Raw genomic sequence first — 24,190 nt, 5'->3', positions numbered from 1 at the left:
GAATTTGGCTAAGTTATAAGCTCTAAAAAAAATTGGAGTTTGCGCGTGCTCAGTTGAGACTTGTTTGAATTCTGTAGCTAAATTCTCCAAAGATTCCATCTGTTCTGGGCATGCTCTGTGCCAAGCTGCAGGGACTAAGCAGGACTTTCCGTGCAATTGCTCCTCTTCCCAGCTGCAAGAAGCTGCTGTGGCAGCGAGCACCAGAACTTTGAACATGGGAAATGGATCCCCCTGCTGGTGCCCAAGCAGTGCTCTTCATGTTCATCCCCGTGCAGGGTAGAGGAGGAGGAGGCAGCCTGACTGAAATGCAGAAGGTGAGAAACAGGAGAGGGGTGGGGACAAAGGCAGGAGTTTGGGGGAGCAGGAAGGGAAGGGATTTGATGCCTAGGGGGATTAAGAGCAGGACAAGAGGGAGGAGCAAGGTCAGGAGGAAAGGGGGCAGAAAACTGGGGTGGAGAGACAGAAACAATATTACAGGAGAGGGACAAGAGCACAGGGAGATGAACAGGAGAGAGGGAAGGAGCAGATGAGGCCAGGTCATGGTCTGGGCAGGAGGAAAAGGAGATCAGGGAGAGGAAGGAAGACATGAGCAGAAGCTTGGGAATGGGAGGGACAGGGCAGGGAGGATAAGAGCAGAGGGACAGGGACAGGAGTGTGGGCGCAGGCAGGAACCAAGGGGGATAGCAGTGGAGGGTGGGGTACAACCTCCGTTCAGCCCCTTTGTGCATATTACATGATCACATCCAATTTTTTCCATAGGACCTTTGCCTCCTTTAGTCCACATAATTGGCATCTAAACACCTGTAAGAGAATGAAATCCATAGACATAGAAAAACAGGAAAAAAAACAGTATATAGACATTTGAAGACTCTGAGGTGTGGAATTTACTGGAAATCCAACTATATATAAAATACACTGTACTGACATGGGGACCCCTATCATTTGCAGTGAGGAAGGAATTGGAATTTGTGGTCCAGCAGGTTCAGTTTTCCAATAGTCTGATACTATGGCCAACACTTGTTAGAAATTTATTACATTATACAAAGTTTTTAACATTTGTTATGTACACTAAAAAAGACACTCAGACACAAATTTGAGATTGTATTAGCTAGTTATGAAATAATTTCATGGTAGGGATTTGTAACCCCTTGGTATTGGGCTGGTTTATCACTCCTTCAGTTAAAGCAATTTGAATGAACACATTGTTTGAGAAATCCCAACTCCTAGTGATAGGGATATGCAGTATATAAAACATGACACAAACCACACTGAGATGTGAAGATAAAAATATAAAGGTTCTTTTTGTTGTTGTTGATAAGAAAAGTTACTGTTGTTAACATTATATTTAGTTTTTGGTTTGGTTTTAGTCACTGATATCCCATTTTGTTTGGATGTTTATTTCTATGTATCTGTAACAGTAATGATCTAAAAGTGTTCTTCACTTATATAGTTATACTTGCTAAAAGTTAATAAAAGCACCCAGGCACCTTGTCTAAAGTGTGTCTAAAAAGTAAATTGGGATTTTCTGAAGTAAAATACATATTAGAAGTGAAATCCTGACCCATTGAAGTCAATGGGAGTTTTGCCATTGACTTGAGTGAGGCCAGGATTTCACCACAGGGTTTTTAATAATCACCAAAGCATGCCTAAGCATATCACGAGACAAGTATGTGCAGATTTTCTCCACAATATACCCTCTGCCAGTACAGACTGTGGGGCATGAATTGTCATCATTTAAAAACATCATTTAAAAACATAAGGAAAATAATGTACATATATGTTTGAAGGCAGGCAATGTTAAACTTTCTTTAATGAGTTGTTTTTTCCAAACATAGCTAAGAATCACCACCAAATTGAGGGGAGACCACGTGCCAAATATGAAAGTAAAGGTCCAAATTAAGCCCTTGGTAAAAGATGAATTGTTTGGTGGGACAACTCCAATTACTTCCAGGGCTGAATTTAGCCTACATAGTTCAGTTTTCTTTTAGCGATTTGCATGGTAAATGATCAAAATGTCTAGTTTTAATTTGTTCCTTTACATCACCAGTTTTATTTAAACTTAAAAAATTGTCCACTTTGGGGCCAAGATCAGGTATATAAATACAACTAGAATCTCAAAAAGGGTTTAGAATAATTTGCCCTTTTCATCTTCAACTATTGCTTTTGATAATACTCTATATTGTCACAAAGGGTAATATTAATGCAAAGATATGAAAGGTAATAGAGTACATGGGGCATATAAATATTGTGTTTTAAAAAAGAGAAATGATCTTTTGCAAATAAATAAATAAAAGTTGAAAAAAACAAAAAAACAACATACCAGGCTCTGTTCTCATTGCATCAGGCTCTCTCTTCTCACTTGTTCCATTCCATCCTGTCTCATTCTCCCAAGTCCTTCCCAACACCCTTTGCAGCCATCCCTCTCATCGTAAAGTTACATTCCATATTTGGTAGGTCAAAATACACTGCCAAGTCATTTGTTCTCCAGCCCTCCCCATTACACAGCCCCCTGTGAGCGTAGACATCCTTTATCACTTCATCCCCAGTGCATGCAGCACTCACTCCTCACTCAAAGTCCCTCACCCCACTGGTTCTGTGATTCCACTTGCACTTGCTCCCAAGTCCTCCCGAACACATCCTCTGAGATTCCCCTACAACACCCAATTGATTCATGATTGCCCCAGCATGCATTATCAGTAGTCTCTTCTCTCTACACATAATGCATGTTACCTCTGTCTGTCCTGAACAAAAATAAAAACCACAACCTTGAATTAAATCTGTTGGCATTATTTCCTGTGCCCGTACTGGTACTTTGTTTGGTAGCCTGTGTTGCAATCCTTTATGGCTGGCTCCCTCTGTGTGTTTCCTGAACTGTTCATCTCTAGAATACTCCTCATCATTGTGCGCAGGCACCACTTCATAGTTTCTTCTTGTGGTTTGCTGTTGGCCCATCCTCTGGGTCAGCTGTAACCAAATGTCTCTTTTTAGTGGCAGCTTCCTCTAGAATCATAATTAGCTCTCTAAAGGACTGGCACTATGTGTTCATCACAGTAAGGATGAGAGGTATGAAAGGGGGCATTTATCACTGGAAGGTGGGTTTCAGCAGCACAGAAAGTCAAGTTGGGGCACGCAGCAGATATTCAGTGAACTATTGAGAAATTGAAGGTCTTTGTACTGTGACACATTTTTATTTTTGAAGTGTTAGTATATATTGTTGTCCCTAAATTAAAACATTTAAGATCATTCAAATCATGGTATAATTTATGCATTTGCTTCATAGAATTATTGTACATTAAAATTCATGCATGCAGGTGATGCATTCACACACATTTCTCTCTATAGGAGATTACACATTTCTTTCCATTCATATTCTTCCAGGTGACTTGGATTATTACTGGCTGGATCCTGCCACGTGGCACAGTAGAGAGACATCCCCTATTAGTTCGGTAAGATATAGGCAATGTAGGTTTATAGGTATGAAATAAATTGTTAAGAGGTTTGTTAATTATTTCATTTGCATCACAGTGGTGCCTTCCAGTCTTAGAATCTATGAAATTATGAATTTCAGTCTTGTAAGATGCTCACTGATACTAGAACTTTGTTCTAAAAATGTGAAAAAAATGTTTCTAGATCATGAAAATCAAAATAAGCATGAGATTTTCGATCTGAATCAATATTAGAAAAATAACTTGAGTATTTAATCTGAAATAGAGATTTTTTTCAAATGAGTGATTGTATTTCAATCCATTAGGCTATCAATTAGACACCAATGATGTCAGCAGAATTTTTGTCCTTGACTCCAATGGGAAAAGGATCATCAGACTTTTACTATATAATGAACATATATGAAATAGCTGGATAACATAAATATTATTCTACAGGACTGTTATTTTTTAAAAGGTATTTTCAAGATAATGGAATACAAAGTAATGCATTTATTTTTACAAGCTGAAATACATCTTAAATGCATTAAGCTTCAAATCCGTTTTATAACTGCACTTGCACATTTTGGGTGTTGAGATAATTTTACAATGAGGAAGGGAAATTGTAAATATTTAATGAAGCAGGAGTCAAGAACTATAGTTAGGGCCCTACCAAATTCACGGTCCATTTTGGTCAATTTCATGGTCATAGGATTTTAAAAATAGTAAATTTCATGATTTCAGCTATTTAAATCTGAAATTTCACAGTGTTGTAATTGTAGGGGTCCTGACCCAAAAAGCAGTTGTTGGAGGGCGGGGGAGGAGGGAGGAAGGTCGCAAGCTCATTGGAGGGGGACTGTTGGTACTACTACCCTTACTTCTGCACTGCTGCTGTCGGCAACACTGCCTTCAGAGCTGGGCAGCTGGAGATCAGCGGCTTCAGGCTGGGAGCCCAGCTCTGAAGACAGCACCCAGCCAGCAGCAGTGCATAAATAAGCCCCTCACTCAGCAGCCGCCACTATCCAGCTGCCCAGCTCTGAAGGCAGCAGAGCAGAAGTAAGGGTGGCATGGTGTGGTATTGCCACCCTTATTTATGCACTACTGCTGGGGGGGCACTGCCTTCAGAGCTGGGCGCCCAGCCAACAGCCGCCGCTCTCCAGCCACCCAGCTCTGAAGGGAGTGCAGAAATAAGGGTGGCAATACCATAACCCTCTCCTAAAATAACCTTGTGACCCCCCTGCAACTCCCTTTTAGGTCAGGACGTCCAGTTTGAGAAACGCTGGTCTCCCCCCATGAAATCTGTGTAGTATAGGCCAAAAGCACACAAAAGATCAGATTTCATGGTGGGAGACCAGATTTCACAGTCCGTGATGCGTTTTTCATGAATTTGGTAGGGCCCTAACTATAGTATTATAACAGAGAGAATTTTGTCAGACATTATTCAGTCAAAGATTAATTGGATTTATCTCTACTGTGACATAACAATTTAGCTGATTCTACTTGTGTGTGTAAAACAGGAAGAGATTTCCACTTTTTTGCTTCCACTTTTTTGCTTCCACTGATATTTTCTAATAGCATCCTGTAACGTGGCAACCATCTAAAGAGGGAGATCGCTTAATTGGACGTGTTATTCTTAACAAGAGAACTACCATGCCAAAAGAGTCAGGTGCATTACTGGGGCTAAAAGTAAGTATTACAAAGGTTATGCTGTAAATGAATGAAACTTCCATTAGACAACAGTTTAGTACACTATAACATATTACAGATATCCAAAAAATCTCCAATTATACTGCCATTTGAGAACAATTTTACCTAGTTATGTTAAAAAAGAATGGAACATACCTTTTCCCCCTGTGTATTGGACAGCATCCTGAATTGATGCAAATATATCAAATATTGCCCTCCACTCCCTTATGTGTACTAGGACCCCATTGACGGTGCAGCCTTTTACCATGTAATATACAGTAGCTGCAGCTGATTGTCATGAATAATGACTGCAGTATATATATATTACCCAGATATAAGAACACCTTCTCTGTCTCTCTGTAAAACACACAAAAATAAAACACAGAAGAAACACACACACATAATAGATAGATAGATAGATAAAACATGGTGTGAAATTCTATAATTTAGATCCTGACCCTACCAGATACTGAGTGCCTCCTCAAAAATGCTTAGGACCATCAAGTACCCTGAGGTTGCAGGTGTTCAACAAAGCTCAAGATTTAGCCTCAAGTGTTTTTTGTTTTGTTTTTTAAACCAAAATTGTGCAAGATGAAGTGGAAATGCACCCTAACTCAGGTGGACTTTGTTAAGCCTTGAAAAATTAAAGTGAAATATTATCAGCGGAAACCTTCTTTAATCCCTTTTTTACATTGGCCTGTTTACCCCTGGCAAAAGAACAAAACTGTTTTGATTAGAAGGCCATGAGGTAGAACACAGTCTATTCATCTGCCTGTTCTCCAAGCATACACAGTACATCCTAATGCATTCATGGATTTACCGATTTTACTACATGCATTTCAATCATGTAATCTTCATCTCACGTTCCACATTCATGAGTGTCATCTAGACACTAATATTCACAAAATCAGTGTTTAAAATCTGCACTGCCAGGAAGAAACACAAGTTGCACACAGTGTATAACAGTGCATGTGCATAGTTTTGGATAGGTCATCTTAAATAAATAACTGCTCTTCAAAACCTAGCAGTGCTGCTGTTTAATATAATTCTCTTAATATTTTTGCATCTGTAGCAAAACTGGTGAGTTTTGACTTTTTGCCAGTTTCATCCTGGACCCCAAAATTAAGACATTATTTTAGACTAGAGTAACAAAATCTAAAGCTGATCTTTACTGACGGGAAACAAGGTTGTTGTTTTTTTGTTTGTTTTTTAAACTGGAGGAAAAATACTAAAGATTCAGGCCCCAAAACAGGAAATCACTTTTAGGGAACCTCTACTCTTCCTTTCTTGTGTCTTACCTTGATTTGTTATATGCCGTACTACAGATCATTGACTCACCGGTGGGCTTAGCAGGGTGTCCTGTTGCATCCTTAAAGCTAGTGGAGACTGCCTGAGATTCAATGGGATAAGTCAGTGGACTAAAACTAAGATCAGCCACCACTGTGGCAACGTGAATAAATAAAACTTTATCAATGGCTGCTACACTGGTGGGTAATGAACATTACAGTGCATTTCATTATAAAACTCTATGCAAAATATTTCTGAGAAGACCACTGGCTGGACAGATTCATTAGGACAACTCAGCCATTCAGGAAGGACATGTAAAACCAGCATGATCAAAATATTGGGTTTGTATTGCTTTAAAAAAATCTTTAGGCCTGTACTTTGTGTAGATTTTTTTTTTACTGTGAGCAAGTGGTGTAACTTGTATCATTAAAATTTTTTTGTATTTTGACAGAATTTTTAAAATTCCAACTAGAGACTCTCAGCCCTGGGTAATATGTCTGAATTGACAGTAACCACTGTAGACAAAAGCAAAATCTGTTTTATTGCTACACATAGTCACATACTGTAAAAATATCAACATGTCTTTGATTTTTGTATTGATATTATTTATTAACTGGAGTGTCATTAATAAGACAATCAGCAATTTCTGTATGCTGAGTGGAAAGAGGTTTTAGCACTCTTCCTTGCCTGAGTCCCTTTAAAGAGACTCATGTCACTTTCTCCATCAATGTCCTGTGTATCCTTATTTGGAGGACACACTCATCTCTGTTAGACAAAGGATAGGAGAAGTCTGGTGCCTCTGCCTGCCTTACTCTTTCACTGAATCTTTACTGTATTCTGATGAAGATGTTAGTGTCTGTTGTTAGCTGGTAATGATATTGTTCCATGTGTTGTATTTAGATATACTGTTCTCATGTATTCCCTAATACTGCACACAATACATTTTTAGTTGAGAGTTTCAACTTTTACATTATTGGTTTTTTAGCATTTTTGTACTGACTGCTGTGTAAGGAATTTCCATGCTTACAATCTGCTGTTTCTGCACATCCCAAACAGTTAACCATAGATTTGAACAAAACATGTTTTCTTGATTATTGTCTCAAAAACCCCACAACTGATCATTTCTGATATTTGAAATGCTATGCTATGCTATACATTCTGAATTAGACTAATTAAACTAGTGTTTTACAAAGGCAAGTAAGGGATTTTCAAGCTCTCTTCACTCTCTATGTGGCACAATTCTGGCTTTTTTATACGACACTCATCTTAGCGTGAAGTCCATATACAAATACCATTGATATAACAACACAGTTAATTATGAATGACTGAGGCCCTAGTTTTAAATATAATGTTAATGTGATTAAATAAACCATACAAGCTAAACTATTTACATTATATTCCTTAATATGTTGCCCAGTTTGTGGTTTGAAAACTCATAAATTTATGATTATCCAGGTTGTTGGAGGAAAAATGACAGATTTAGGACGACTTGGTGCCTTCATTACCAAAGTAAAGAAGGGTAGTCTAGCTGATGTGGTGGGACATCTAAGAGCAGGTAATAAAATCAACTATTCTCAGCCATATTTATGTTATTGTTGTGACTTTCTAAAATGAAATTGTTAATGTTATGTGTTATGTGGATAATTTTCGTATAAAAATATTGTAAATAATGAAAAATGTTTTTCATTTTAATGTGGGCAGTTTTAATAACATGACTACTGTATCACTACATAATTACATTTTGCTTAGATATATGTGCAAATTCTATACAGTAATTGTTAGCTGCTGAAGGATCAACATTGAGTTTTGCCAGTAATATTAATAAAATAAAGAGTGAATGGTTTTAGGAAAAAAGTGAAAAGATTTTCTCAAAATCATTTTATCATGAAAATTGTTTGTAAGTAATACTCCGAACAAAAACAATTGAACAAAAACAGTAAAAAGTGCAATGCCTTGAAAATGAACTGCACCTAGATTTAATTCTGAGATTGGCAGCTGGCAAAAGGTAAGAAGGAAACTGGGATTGGAAATTAAGGGGGAAAGTGGTGACTGGGACTGGCTGGCAATGAAACTGGGACTGGGAGCAAAGGCAGATACTGAGACTGGGAGCTGGACTGACTGGGTAAAGAGACTGAGACGATGGTATGAGGGAGAGAGGAGAAAGAACTGATAAGGAGCCAGAATGCTGGGGAAGAACTGGGAGTGTCTAGGCAAAGAGACTGGGACAAGCAGCTGGAAGGGAATAGGCAGACACTGAAATTGGATGAGGAGAGAGCCTGGGAGATAGTGGGGACAGATGGGAGGGGATTAGAGGCCTAGTTGGGGGTGAGACAGATTGAATGAGGTGCCAGGAGGGGTGAACAGAGGACTGGCTGGGTAAGGAACCTGGTGAGAAGTATCTGCAGGCAGTTGGGAACTGTCAAGGAGACTGTGACTATAAGCGGAGAGTCAGGAAGAGTGAGACTAGGACTTGCTAGGTAAAGGGACTGGGATGAGAAGCATAAGACAGGGACTGACTAGGTGAGGAAAATGTGATTGGGAGAGGGACAGGTTGGAGGGGACAGGGCAGAAGGAGTCAAGCTTGGTGGGAATTGGCAGGAAAGTCTATGCCCTCCAAAGCCAAAAATTCTTGAATCTCACTACTCCTTTTTTGTCAGCAAATATCTGTGAAAACCAATGACAGTGTGTCACATCTCTCATTAGTCCTGGTCCACATTGAGGACAACAACCTATTACTGTTATCAGTTACTCCATTAGCTTAATGGACAGAGGTCTGTGCAGTGGATCTAATGCAGCAGTTCTCAGCCCGCGGGCCACATGTGGCCCAATTAGCACAGAGCTGAAAGTCCGTGCCTGAGATCCCAGATTCCCAGCTGCCCAGCGCAGGGGTATCCAAGCTGCCCCACTGCCCAGCACCGAGGGGTCCAGCTGGGCTGTCCTGCTGCCCGGTGCAGTGGGGTCAGAGCTGCCAGCATGCCCTGTGTGGTGGGAGTTTGGGGTGGGATCTGCCAGCCTGCCACGGGGTCAGGGGTTGCCAGTGGCCCCACAGGGTTGGGGGTCCGGGGCTCCCAGCCAGCCCTGCGGGGTCGGAGTCTGGGGCAGCCAGCCTGCCCTGCACCCAGCTGCTGTGCCGCCTGGCACAGAGGGGTCAGGGCTGCCAGCGAGCCCCACAGGGTTTGGGATCCGGGGTTCCTGGCCTGCCCTGTGAGCTCTGGGATCTGGTGTAGCTGTACAGCCCCACAAGCTGCGGGGCTGCCGGCCTACCCTGCCTAGTGGGGGTCAGGGCTGCTCCCAGGCCCCACAAGCTCCAGGTCTGAGGCAGCCAGCCCGCCCTATGTAGAGGGGGTCGGGGCTGCTGGGCAGCCGCGTGACGGGGGTCCAGGGCAGCCACCTGGCCCCACTGGGTCTGGTGTCAGGGCAGCTGCATGTCGGGGACCAGTGTTCAGAGTAGCCTTCTGGCTCCGGTGTCCAGGGTGGGCAGCTGTCTGCCCCACATAGCGAGGGTCAGGGCTGCCGCTGCCCTGCCACCCAGCCCCTGTGGCCCAGGTAATACATTGTGGGCTGCATATGCGGCCCACTATATGTAATCAGTTGAGAACCACTGATCTAAAGGGTTCAACCATGCTACTAATTATACAAATGTCAATATGATGCCACATGATAATTTTTTTCCAGTTTGCTTTTTTTTTTAAAAAAAAATTAGGAAATTATGCACACAAAATCTATATTAAAACAACATTATTGAGGTTGTAAAGTCAAACATTCAAAAGTTAGGAAATGCCAAAATTAAGGTTGGCTGTACTAAATAGGCTGCTAGTTAGTTTTAGCTTAAATAACCCTGTTTATTTCCCGCCACTTCAAAGAGGAAAACTAACTTCAGCAACACTGAATGATAATACTCCTACATTAATGTACTATAACATCTCACATCCTAAAGGATCCCAAAGTGCTTTACAAACATATATAAACTCTGTACAGGGATCTTTATGTCTACTCCTGAATTACAGATTCTTCGGAGGTGAAAGAATAGCAATTGTTGAACAGAACATAGAATTGTGGAAGGCAGAATGTAATTATAAAAAGTTTGACTAGGATGGACTTTAATCTTATGAAGAATTCCTTTAGATTTTTAACAAACTCAGTTTTTCAGGCCTTGCTTTAGATCTTATCCAAAGAAACTCCAGCAACACTGTTAAAGCCCAACACCATACCTGAGTCACTGGTACAGGACTGAACCTGAGAAATACCAAGTCATCATCACTAAATAAAATAGTAATAAAACAAAATGCAGTGTGCGTTGCAGTGCTTTTGATTACTCCCTATGATTGGCCCTGGTAGTAACTGGGAACTTATTTAATTGTTTTCCTGAGAATTAATTTGACCTTATTTTAGAAAACATTTTGTAAGGTTTCCCTCTTGATGTAACACTGACAAATATAAAGGGCTGGTCTACACTGGGGCGGGGGATCGATCCAAGATACGCAACTTCAGCTATGCGAATAGCGTAGCTGAAGTCCAAGTATCTTGGATCGAATTACCTGGGGTCCAGATGGCATGGGATCAATGGCCGCGGCTCCCCCATCAACTGCACTACCGCCGCTCACTCTGGTGGAGTTCCAGAGTTGACGGTGAGCGTGTTCGGGGATCGATATATCATGTCTTAACGAGACACGATATATCGATCCCGGATAAATCAATTGCTACCCGCCGATACGGCGGGTAGTGAAGACGTACCCAAAGATACATTTTAAGTCTATGTTTGGATTCTAGCTCTGAACACCTTAAAAGAGAGAGTAACTCTCATCCAACAATTTCACATCAGCTTGTTTCTTTTATCTTTCCAGGAGACACTAACTCATCCATCACTTTTTAATCTTTTTTTTCATTTGGTACAGGCTATGAAGACTACCCTTTGGGTACCAAAGTCATATTAAATACATATTATATAACTGTCAATGAAAAATCTCATGATTTGTAAGTTTTTAACTCTTAGGTAATCAGAAATTTCACTTTTGGAGATCAACCTATCTTTATTATACACAGGGTACCAGCTCTCGTTAATAAAGTGACTCTCAAAAGGTAGCACACTGCTTTCATTTCATGGTACAATACTGGTTGCCATATTATTTAAGAAATATTGAAAACACAGTACTGTTTGCAGGTGATAGCAGTGTTTTGGAAACAAGTATTGAGAGTGTCTTAAAAACTCTTTCTAATATCTCCACAATAGTATTTTTGATCTTAGGGAATGTAGCTTAGAGATACATTGACTTTAAATATGTTTTGCTGTTTTTGTGAAAAGAAATATGGAAAATAAGATTTAAAATATCTTTCTTTTTAAATTCAAGGGGATGAAGTTCTAGAATGGAATGGTAAACCCCTACCTGGAGCTACAAATGAAGAAGTTTACAACATTATTTTAGAATCAAAATCAGAACCTCAAGTTGAAATTATTGTTTCAAGGCCTATTGGGTAAGGCTAAAAAAACTTGCTTCTTAAGTTTAGTAAATTACACGTATTAGCAGGATTTTTAAAAATGGATACATATCTACATATATTTGTAGTGCTGTAAAATACTATGACATGTTAACATGCTAGTCAGTTTGAAAGTTATCTTATAATGTTGGAGGACAATTTACCTTTTGAAACGTTTACTTACAATCTCTATACTCCATTTTCTTCACTGCCTGTTACAAACTTAGTTTTGTTCTATAGCTGCAGTAATATCACTATTAAGGAGAAATTTTCTAGACAAAGTAGTAAAGAGCATATTTGTCACATGGCAAAGGGGAAATATTGCCAGTAATGAACATAAACTGAATAGACCACCTTAAGGACCTTGCCAGAGATCAATCTGGGTGGCGCTTGATCTGTAAGGGGTCTTGTCCCTTTAGGATTTTCCATGATGTTGAAAGGAGAAACTTGGGTCCTGATTCTGCTGGATGTACGCAGGTGAGACTCCCATTAAAATGGGTGGGAGCTGAGCCTGGGTAAGACCTGCTTTATTAGGCTCTCAAACTTGATTCATTCACAGTAACATCAGTTATTTGAGCACAGCTGACTTGGAAGCAGGCATAAATAAACATTAAACATCATATGACTTGAAATAAATCAGTTCATGAGGAATTCAAGGAGTGCCATTTATAGTTAAAATTTCTATTGTCTAAGTTATTTCCAGGATTTTTTTTTACTATAATTATAAATTATACTGTCATTAAAAGGTGTTTGTTTAATATCGGTGTTCATTAGTTTATAAAATCATTCTCATAATAACAATTTACATTAAATTATTCTGAATTTAATATAAATCCAAGTTTGAAGTTGCAAAATAATGATAATTTGGGGGCCAAATTCTGCTTGTCTAGATTCCCACAAGGAATCAGTGAAACTATTTGTTTAAGTAAGATTAATAGGGTTTGGTCCTAGAGCTGTGATCAAACTGGGTACGTCTACACTGCGGCTTGGAGATGGAGTTCCCAGCTCAGGTAGACATGCACACACTAGCTCTGATCGAACATGCAATGAAAAATAACACTATGGCTATGGCACCCTGGGCGGTGTCTCTGGCTAGCCACCAGATACAATCTTGATGACTCCCCACATACACACTCAGGCGGGATTTAGGTTTGTCTCTATTTTTTTACTCAGGAATAACAAGAGGTGAGCAAACAGTCAGAGTTCAGTTTCAGATAAAATTTAGTAGACTGTGTAGACTGTCGGTCCTTCATCAGTTAAGACTGAGCCGATCACAACACGTCTTCCAAGCTTCTGGCCATCCTTCGCCATGTTTGTCCATATCTCCTTGTTAAGAAATCATCCCATCTCTTTGGGATGATTTAGTAAAATTTGAAAATGTTTCTTTAGTTTCCTATCTGAATTTCACTTGCCCAAATGTCAGTGATGTGTCCTGTATGGAACTCAACACTAATGCTGGAGCAGTAATCTTCTAGTTAGAGGCCCAGCTGCTTTTTTCTCCAAAATTGTGCATTCTTTTCCCAATCTGAAATTTCTGATTTTCATCCATGTCATAATTTATCTGAAATGTGTCTCAGATCCAATAATGATCTTTAGATTCAGAAGCTTGAAACATTTATTCTTACTAGAAGGTTCTCCTCCTTGTGCTTGACAATAAACCGCTGGTTTAGTTAACATAGAATGATTGTTTAGTATTTACCAGGTGTTAATGTACCTGTGATGCTGTGGAATGGCTACATTTGGTAGATGTTGAAGGGTTGGTTTTTTTTAATGGAGACCACTATACATACACAAAATTACTCTACATTGGTACTTCAAGAAAAAGTAGGTCAGAGAAGATACAATTTTTGGACTGCCATCTTGAGAGTGGCCTTTTAAATGGAAAGTGAAAGCCTGACTGTGAATTTGTTATTCAGAAACTGAAATCAGCATTACGATAGTAACTGCGGCACATATAAAAACCTAAAGCTGCATTCCTTATTCAGGCAAACTCACCCATGTACTTTAATAAGGAGATTTTCCCAGGTGAAGACTGTAGAATCAGACTCTAAATCGTAAGAATACCAAAACCAAACAAACTTTATTGAGATTTTTATAGTCTTAGGTCCAAACTTTCCCACACTTAACTGTGTAGCAAAACCGGTATGTATTTCATTGGGCCTAGATTGGACCTCAGTGTGTTTTTGGGTGGAGGAGAATGTGCAAAATAATTAAATGACTTGAGCAATTGAGGCAGAAATACAGAAAGAAGATGCCAAGTAATAGAATATTGTTAAACTGGCACTTGCAGATAGTGCAGCTTTAGAGATAGTAACACTGACATATTTTTAAATACTTCATTACATATGGTAAATAATTTGTAAGATAACTGACCGGTAGAGTAGATGAATAAATGAGATAATTATAATAACTTTCAAAAGCATGAAAATGTTCTGTAAAGCTTTCTTGAAGAAGAATTGTACATAAAATGCAATTGCTGAGTAATTAGAATGTATCATACTAAGTGCACTGCAAATTTTTTTTACTGATGTCAGGAATGTTCCTCTTTAGATCTTATAGTGATGAATTTGACAGTTTTTATTGCACTTGTGAATAGAACAACCCAAATGTGATTATTTGCTTCAACATATGGTTTGATCAATGGATATTTTCTTGCAGTAAGAGGGAAAAATATTGTAGACCAAATCCTGCTCACTATAATCATATGAGTATTCATATGACAGGCTTCAGTATTACTATATTATTAAATCAGAGTAGGATTTGACACACTACCTAGAAATGTCCCTCTGCTGTAATCATTCATTCATTCAATCAATCAATCATTTCACTACTTACAGCTGTTTCCTACTGGCACTAATAACTGGAAAGAACAAATAAATGTCACAAATGGACTGGAGCATATAACTTGAAATGAAAGGCTTCATTAAAGACTTGATCATGCAATTATTGCAGTCAAAAGATAAATTTCCTTTGACTTCACTCAGAGTGAGATTGACCTGTCTGTCATTTTTTAAATGGTCAATCACACACAATTTACAACAGAAGAAATTTTGATAAAGGCTAACAAAAAAACAATGCACCTTAAAAATAATTATTTTCCTTAATTCTGAAATGTTATATTTGAAATAGACTGTAGTATTGGAAGAACATTATTATTGTTGTTTGCTTTTGGATTGACAGATCTCTTGTAGCTTCTTTTTTGCTTTGCCACCTGAATTACGTGGTGACTCCAAACTCATGAAAGTGAATCTTATTTTTCAGCTATTAATAGAGATCTTCCTTTGTTTAATACAACTTTCTTATATAGTAAAGTCTTCAGGACAGGGATCCTGTCTTTCTATATGTTTGTAAAGCAACTAGCAAAAAAAAATTCCCAATCCTGACTGGTGCCTCTGGATAAGTAATAATAATAATAATTAATAAAGATATACCGTATGAAATATGGGTTGACATTGAAATTGTAATTTTATCCTTAATGGCACACCATATATTATTATTTCTTGAAGACCAGTAGAGGTAAAATTATTATCCATTTTCATGTGCACATCATTTACGCTTCTATAAATAAGTGGTGCCTTCTATGGCTAAGAGTCACACAATCCGATTCACAGACTATATTATAGTGCATGCTAGTTATCAGGGCCGGTGCTTCCATTTAGGCAATGTAGGCGGTCGCGTAGGGCGCCAGGTTTTTTTTTGGGGGGGGGGGCGGCAGTTTGGTGGTGGGGGGGGTCCTTCCGCACTCCAGGTCTTCGGCGGCAATTCTGCGGCGGGTCCTTCACTCGCTCCGGGACCCGCCGCCGAAGTGCCCCGAAGACCGGGAGCACGGAAAGACCCCCCTGCCACAGAATTGCCGCCGCCAACCAGGAGCACGGAAGGACCCCCACCTAGGGTGCCAAAAACCCTGGCGCCGTTCCTGCTAGTCATTAATAAATGTCCTGTCGTGTCAGTACAGAATTTTGTAGGGATTCCAAGTAAAGATGATTTCTGAGCTGGTTTCTCAAATCCCTGCAGTAAGAGCAGCATAACCTGGTGTCTGTCACTGGCCACGTTGTCCAGTGACAACAGTCAATCATACTTCTCTGCAGAAATGGCCTTTAAGCTATAAAAAAACACAGGATGCCATGCCACATTTGTGTTATTAGCCAGAGAACTGTTGCCCATTCAGTCTCAGCTAAACCTTGCAGAGTTTGTACTCTTTAAATGCATCGCCTAGATTCCTGGGGTGAAATCTTGACCCCTACTCTTGCCCTCTTTCACCAAGGACAAGGGCCAGAGTGGTGTAAAAGGACTCTAAAAATTCTAGTTCCAGCTATGGGAGAAGAACTGCAGAGTACAGCCATTAGCCTCTTTTCTGTGACTTGCTTACAAGCTCTGGTGTAAGGGGCATGTCACAGACATGAGCAGGGTGCCAGGATGAGGCTGGGGGCAGGAACAGCATGTCAGGAGCAGGGACACAGCAGCCCTGAAGACTGTCTAAATTATGCAAGGGATGTCCCAGCCCCCAGAGCAGCCCAAGTTTATTTGGGGGGGGGGGCCCAAAGGGGGCTTAAAGTTAAAACTTTTTCTGCCTGGAATGTAAAGTTTTAAACAAAGAAGGTATGATTAATTCTCCCACTCCCCGGTTTCCATAGCCTGGCTCCAAAGACCAGTTCTCTGTTATCTGCTATAAGCCCCTTTAAGTCTTCCTCCCTGCTCTTTAACCCTTGGCTTGTGTCTTCCCCTCGCCTTCACTGTCTTATTCAATTTTCTTCTTGTAAATCGTAAGGGCCTGATTCTCATTCTCATTTTATACTTAGATAGTGCAACCACTCTGACATTGAACTACTCTGACAGTGCAAAGTGGCTTTAATGTAAATAAGAATCAGGCTGTAAGAATCAGTGAAGTCTATCTATCTATCTATCTAAAATACTTGTAAGTGCTTGTGTCTCCTGCCAAGTCCTCCTGCCTCTACTGCTCCAGGTGATTCCAGCCTTCACCGCCCATTTTTGTAATATCCGACACAAACATATTTGTACATTGCACTTTTCCCTCCTTTAAATCTTCCCTTGAGTCTCACCTTTGCTCAGAAGCCTATTAGAGATCAGCCAATTTGTGATGGTTATCACTTGACCGTAAAGGAAAAAAAGGGAAATGTGCATATTTGATAATATAACTTGCTCCTTACCCTCTCCAATATAACTTGTCATTTTAGATACAGGGCAAGGACCATGTTTTCATACCGGACCATGTTTTCAGCCTAGTACAATGGGGTCCTTATTTAAGTGTCTAGGTGTTATTGTAATACAAACAAAGCTACATTTCAATTGGGAATATTTTTAAATGTTTGGAATGGGAAAGAAACATTAAGTTAATATATTACCTGTATAAAAATCACTTTGGATCTGTTGAGTAAATGCTGCAGGTTTTGTAGTTAAATATGCTAAGTTCCAGGTTAAATAAAAAAAATTAAATACTTCTTTAAATGGAAGACATCGACTCAGCCTTGACTATAGAATGTCTAACAACACCTCAATGACGCGTATGTGTGTGTAGTTTAGCAAAACAGGAATACATTAAAGAATGGAAAATGCTGTTTCCATGACTTTATTTCCATCAGTTTTGAGGTGACCACATCGTTCTTGAACTGCAAAGCCAAGCCACAGGAAAACATTTCCATATACTATAACATAAGATTTAAGCTGAACTGAGATACTCACTGATAGCTTTGGAGTTTGGGCTTGTTTTTTGTCTGTCATATAGACCAAGATTTTAAAAAAATAAGACCCTAAAGTTAGGCTCCTGAATCAATTATTAGGTACTCGGGCTAGAATTTTCAAAGGAACCTAAGGGAGTTAGATGGCCAACGCCTATTGAAATTCAGTGAGACTTGTTTATCAACTCCTTTAAGCTCCTACAAAAATTCCAGAGCAAGTTACCTGATTTTCAAAAGTGCTGCATATCTGGCAACTCTCATCAGCTTCAGCACTTCACCTGAAGACTCTAAATAAGGAGATAGTGCCTTAAATTTAGACTTCACTTTTTTGTAAATTTTAGCTGTAAATTGTATTGCAGTTTGTAGTTTGGATTATATTATGGGTGGTTAATCTTTTTTTTTTTTTTAAAGTGACTCATTGAAAAAATTTATTTCCTTTCTTACTCCTGGAATATATTTTGGAAATTGTTGGAAATAGTACTACAGGGCCAAATATTAATAACAGCCAGACTCTGACAGTCATTGTAACGCTGATGTCGGTGGGGTTGCTCTGGATTTCATAGATTCATAGATTATAGGACTGGAAGGGACCTCGAGAGGTCATCGAGTCCAGTCCCCTGCCCGCATGGCAGGACCAAATACTGTCTAGACCATCCCTGATAGACATTTATCTAACCTACTCTTAAATATCTCCAGAGACGGAGATTCCACAACCTCCCTAGGCAATTTACATTCATGTAACTGAGATCCAAATTTGATCCACTCTGTTTCTCTATGTGGGTCTGTAGATGTGCTGTATGTCTGTGTATATTCAGTTGCAATATGTTGCATGCTAATATTTATAGTCTCTAAAGTAATACATTATTATCCTTTTCTTTGTTTAACATTGCCCATGTTATCTGCTTTTTCTCTTTATTGTCATAAGACATTTTCATCGGTTTCATTCAGCGAACTCCTTGAGACGTGTGTATAAAAATTACTAGTGAGTTTTACAATCTATGTTGTTTTGATTTGACGAGAAAAGAAGTGAGCTTCAGTAGCCATAGTACTTCTCATTTCCAAAACACTTTTGCTGTTTTGGTTGTAAAAATATTGTGGAACCTCCAACTACAATATTAGCATTATAGTGACCATGGTTTGTTTTTATTCATCGTTTGAAAAAAGTCGTCTTTGGGATTAAAGCTTTCATGCACATTAGTTAACAGTGGCAAGCTGTCCTGAAATAATTCCCCTTCCTTACCACATATTGACAAACCCATTAAAACAAAAACTAACAGATGTCTGAAAAAGGTGTGCCAGAAATTTTGTAGTTAATTTTGTGTGTCCTGGACTGTGGAGCAGCAGTTCAGTTGTTTCTTATTTTTTTTTTTTTGTATATTTCTCTTTTAGTGACATTCCAAGGATTCCTGAGAGTTCCCATCCTCCACTAGAGTCTAGTAAGTATATGCTTTGTTTTTATCTGCACACATATTGCAAAAATATTTTTACATTAAAAACCCAGTCAGTTTCCTGTATCATTGTGTAAAACTAGAATCAATATTCAATTTATAGTTCAAATCTGGGCTGGATTTTAATGCTTTCTTCCATAGTAACAATGAAAGGGCCAGGTGGTGTTAATACCATGTGGATACAACAATTTTCATGCTCCCAGACTGTCTAATCTTTCTAGGTCAGTGCTATAAGAAAGGTAACTATTATTATCCTCATTTTACCTGTGAGAAAGATGAGGCAGAGGAGTTAAGTAAGGAAGTTGCCAGAGGCTTCAGAGGGAGTCATAATTTCCCATCCCTGATTAACCTTCCCCTGTTCAGATCCCTAGACCACACATCTCCCTATCTGATCCAGAATTTGCTCCTCTGTGAGGGTCTTAGGCCTTGTCCACACTGCCACTTTACAGCACTGAAACTTACTCGCTCAGGGATGTGAAAAAACACCCGCCTGAGTGATGCAAGTTTCAGTGCTGTAAAGTGGCAGTGTAGACAGTGCATCAGCGCTGGTAGCCACGCTCCCAGCACTAGTAGCCACTCCCCACACAGGGGTGGTTTTTTTTACAGCGCTGGGAGAGCTCTCTTTGTATTGCCCTGGCATTTATGCTGAGCCTGGTGGTGTGGAATAGTGAAGCGCCAGGGAGCTGATGATGTTAATCTTAGCAGAAGACCTGTGGAAATGCCAAGGAGGGGGCTTGAGAACCCTACTTACGGGCACTTCTCTGCTGCAGCCAGTGAATAAGTTTTTGCAGGAGAGTAGAAGTCTTTAATAAGGCACAGCTGGAAGAAAGCTCCTTCCACTGGAAGTGAGGGGCACCTGATAGATTATCTCACATAAGAGATTCCAAAATGTAGGTAGAAGTGAGACCTTGTCTACACATAAGCTTGCACTTGCTTAGTTAAACTGGTGCAAACCCATATGGATACTCTTATTTTTGTTTAGCTTATACCTGTTCCTAATTTACTTGAGCTAAACAAAAATTTGCCTGATTCAAACTGAAATAGGAGTGTCCACACAGCTTTTTGCACCAGTTTAACTAAAATAAGATTAAAATCATACTTTCAAATAAACTGGTGAAACTCTGCATATAAACAAGCCCTGAATAATTAGAAAACTAAAGTAATGCACAGATCTAATAAAATTGGCTTCAAATCAGTTCTAGGTCTGAGATTTTCTTTCTCTCATTCATTTAGGTTCAAGTTCTTTTGAATCTCAGAAGATGGAAAGGCCTTCTATTTCTGTTATTTCTCCAACTAGTCCTGGAGCTCTAAAAGATGCACCACAAGTCCTACCAGGGCAGCTTTCTGTAAGTGTATATGAGTACCCAGAGGGAATACCATTTATCTGTTATAGTATATTTTGTTTGTTTTTGTGACTATTGAGAAATATCTGGTTATATTACATAACATGGGTAATCTATTATAAAGCAAATAATCCGTTTTCTGCCACTCGTTCTGTTTCACATCTGTGTAGGACATTTGAAGAGTTATATTCTTGGAAGGTCTATTCTGTTTGTGATGGGTTGGATCACAGAAACCCCCTTGGGATCTGCCACCTAATGTACCAAGACTACCCCTGCTCCTGTTTTCCCTTCCAGCTCAGGACTCCAGCACCCTGTCTTGCTGAGCCAGACACTCCTGTCTGCTCCAACACAGACCCAGGGTCTGAATTACTTGCCCCAAAGCTGCAGGTTTACCTGAAAACAGCTCACAGAAGTGTGCTTGTCTTTAGCACTCAGATGCTCAACTCCCAATGGGGTTTAAACCTAAATAAATCTGTTTCCAACTCATAAATTTTTCGCCGTCTATAACACTGACAGAGAGATATGCACAGTTGTTTGCTCCCCCAATTATTAATACATACTCTGAGTTAATTAATAAGGAAAAAAGTGATTTTATTAAATACAGAAAGTAGGATTTAAGTGGTTTCAAGTAGTAGGGGGGAGGAATAGGTCTGTGGTTTGAGCATTGGCCTACTAAACCCAGGGTTGTGAGTTCAATCCTTGAGGGGGCTACTTAAGGATCTGGGGCAAAATCAGTACTTGGTCTTGCTAGTGAAGGCAGGTGGCTGGACTCAATGACCTTTCAGGGTCCCTTCCAGTTCTATGAGATAGGTATATCTCCATATATTATATTAGACAGAACAAAGTAAGTCACCAAATAAAATAAAATGCGCAAATCTATGTCTAATCAAACTGAATACAGATAATCTCACCCTCAGAGATGCTTCAGTAAGTTTTTTCTCAGACTGGACACCTTCCAGGCCTGGGCACAATTCTTTCCCCTGATACAGCTCTTGTTCCAGCTCAGGTGGTAGCTAGGGGATTCTTCATGATGGCTCCTCCCCCCTCTGTTCTCTTCCACCCCTTTATATATCTTTTGCATAAGGCGGGAACCCTTTGTCCCTCTGGGTTTCCACACCCCCCCCACTGGAAAAGCACCAGGTTAAAGATGGATTCTAGTTCAGGTGACATGATCACATGTCACTGCAAGACTTCATTACCCACTTGCCAGCACACACATATACAGGAAGACTCACAGGTAAACACAGCCATCTGCAGAAATCAATGGCATATATGTTTGACTGCAGGGTCAGGCCCCAAAGAAGCAATATTGTAAGCCTCTCTGTATAGTCATCCATCCTGCTGTAAGACTTCTCTCTTAGCAAAACAGAGCTGAGACAGCAAAGGTAACAATGGCTAGTGTCCCCACTCCCCCTTCAGTGCTGTAAGGTTTTGCTTCAGTGAGTTAGAAACCTAAAAATGTTAGTTATACTTGAAGAATGTAATGAAGATCTATGGAACTTTTATTTAATAGTCAGATTTTTTGAAGAGTGATATTGCCAGAGATTTCATGATCCAATATCTATGTGCAAAGCCTTTGCATATTCAAAAAAAGGCTTGAAGAAGTAATTGTCATGGGTTCTTCCAAATTGGCTGAGAGCCATTTGTTTAGTTCATGTGGTTGAGATGGTGTGATTTCTGCCAGAAGAAACCCAAAACGTCCAAACTAAAATCTCACACAAAACAGAAGAAAAAAAATCTTGTAGAAAACTGTATAAAAAGTGGTCAGCCCTTCTGAAAAACATTTTATGTTTTGGCTAATGATAGGCAGCAAAAATTATTTTGTATACTTTCACTTTCATTTTCATGAATAATTTCTGGTAACTTGGATCTTGTAGGTGAAACTGTGGTATGACAAAGTGGGGCATCAGTTAATAGTAAATGTTCTACAAGCAACAGATCTGCCACCTAGAGGAGATGGGCGTCCCAGGAATCCTTATGTAAAAATGTATTTTCTTCCAGATAGAAGGTAATATTCCAAGTGAAAAATGTATCAACTGAACTTTTTAAATATGTTAATTATACTTTAAATGCATGTTTCTTTGATATTTTCCTTTAATCATTTATTGTAGTTTAGATGAACATTAAAAAGTATAAAACTAGCATGCATCTATAATCAGATAATATCAAATTGTAAGTAATCTGCTCCGTGGAAATATGGCTGAACCTGGAATACTGCACAGATACTGCACAGATACTGATCCCTTTTAGACATAAGAGATCATTAGGCTTGTTATCAGTAAAATATAAGTAAACATCTATTTCACCGTACACTTACAAACTGATGAAAAAATATTCCCATCAATAATAATAGAAATGTACAGATAGGCAAAGTAAGAAAAATGTTGCTTGAGGACTTATTAGAGTTTGATGTAAGGATATTTACCTTGTGTATTTTGACATGTGATGTTGACAAATTGTGTTTTAATAATTATACAACTTTAACTTTTTTGAATCTCATCACCTATCATTAAATAGTTATTGTATTCCCCATTGTCTAATCCCTCCCATAATTTCCCACAATTGTGAACATTTAAATAATTAAAAATGGAAAAATGCTTAAAATTCATAATTCTGTACAACTGTGAAAATGTAAATAGATACAGAAAAATGCTTTAAAATAAACATTGATGATATCCATCATAATTATAAAAAAATACAAACTGAATGCTGCCAAGCCTAGTAATCATGATGTTTAAATCAGAAAGGATGAAAACAATTATAGTCTTGGTTACTAGATGGCAGTATGTGACCTGTTTTTGCATTATAATTTACAAGACTGTTTATGTTTCAGTGATAAAAGTAAAAGGAGGACCAAAACAGTAAAGAAAAGCCTAGAACCAAAATGGAACCAAACTTTTCTCTATTCACATGTACATCGTAGAGATTTTAGAGAACGAATGTTAGAAATAACCGTATGGGACCAGCCAAGAGTACAAGAAGAAGAGAGTGAATTTCTTGGAGAGGTGATATATACAATGGCATTACAAAATAGTTAGACTTTCTTATATGCTTAAAATATAAAATATTTCTGTATTTTAAAAAATAATGCTATGCAGTTTTAAACTAAGATTAAGTTTGATAAATTTTCCCCCAGATCCTTATAGAGCTGGAGACAGCACTTTTAGATGATGAACCACATTGGTATAAGCTGCAGACACATGATGAATCCTCACTACCTCTGCCTCAGCCATCACCTTTCATGCCACGGAGACATGTCCATGGTGGAGAAAGCACTAGCAAAAAATTACAAAGTAGGTCCAAATGCTATCGCTGTCCTTTTTCAGTTTTAATTTGGGAATGATTTATGACAATCAGTTATGCTGTAATAATGTTTAGATGAAGTTTTGGCAGCCATATTCAAAAATAAAGATATTCTTTCCAAAACATAACCAAAAATACAATTGGAAATGGAAAAACTATTACAGTTCCTAATCAACTCCACTGTGGTTTGCAACTTCCAGGTTGGCAAAATTTGTTGAAATTACCTATAGTTTGAAATGTTAGTTTTTGCATAGCTGTCTTTGTTAAACACTGAACTGAGCATAATAAATGATTTTAACAAGGAAATTGGGATGTTTTTATTATTACTAAATGTTGGGTCTTAAAAAAAAAAAAAAAAAAAAAAAAGCTTCAAGGACTCTAAAGTTTGGGAACAGCTTTTAGTATATTGATCATTTCAACCTCTAACACACTTCTTGTCCAGATATAAAACTTACTTTTGCTACACAGAAAGTGTTTGTATGTGTGTGTTTGGGAAGATGAAAATCACAAAATAGTACAATAGTCAAAAC

At 38.9% G+C, this 24,190-nt stretch overlaps 1 protein-coding gene across 1 annotated transcript in view; it reads left to right on the top strand.

Annotated features, from left to right (window-relative positions):
* Positions 1-24,190, top strand: part of RIMS1 (regulating synaptic membrane exocytosis 1) — a gene marked incomplete in the record, with an annotated part of 487,692 nt that overhangs the window by 284,190 nt on the left and 179,312 nt on the right. The window contains 9 exon segments of the mRNA XM_034766209.1: positions 3,379-3,446; positions 4,998-5,108; positions 7,851-7,950; positions 11,744-11,867; positions 18,956-19,002; positions 20,248-20,360; positions 22,235-22,365; positions 23,191-23,362; positions 23,494-23,650. Coding sequence (XP_034622100.1) covers positions 3,379-3,446; positions 4,998-5,108; positions 7,851-7,950; positions 11,744-11,867; positions 18,956-19,002; positions 20,248-20,360; positions 22,235-22,365; positions 23,191-23,362; positions 23,494-23,650 — 1,023 coding nt within the window.

The sequence above is a fragment of the Trachemys scripta genome, chromosome 3 (genome assembly GCF_013100865.1).
Source record: "Trachemys scripta elegans isolate TJP31775 chromosome 3, CAS_Tse_1.0, whole genome shotgun sequence".
Taxonomy (NCBI): domain Eukaryota; kingdom Metazoa; phylum Chordata; order Testudines; family Emydidae; genus Trachemys; species Trachemys scripta.
This window is presented reverse-complemented; position numbering and strand designations above follow the sequence as displayed.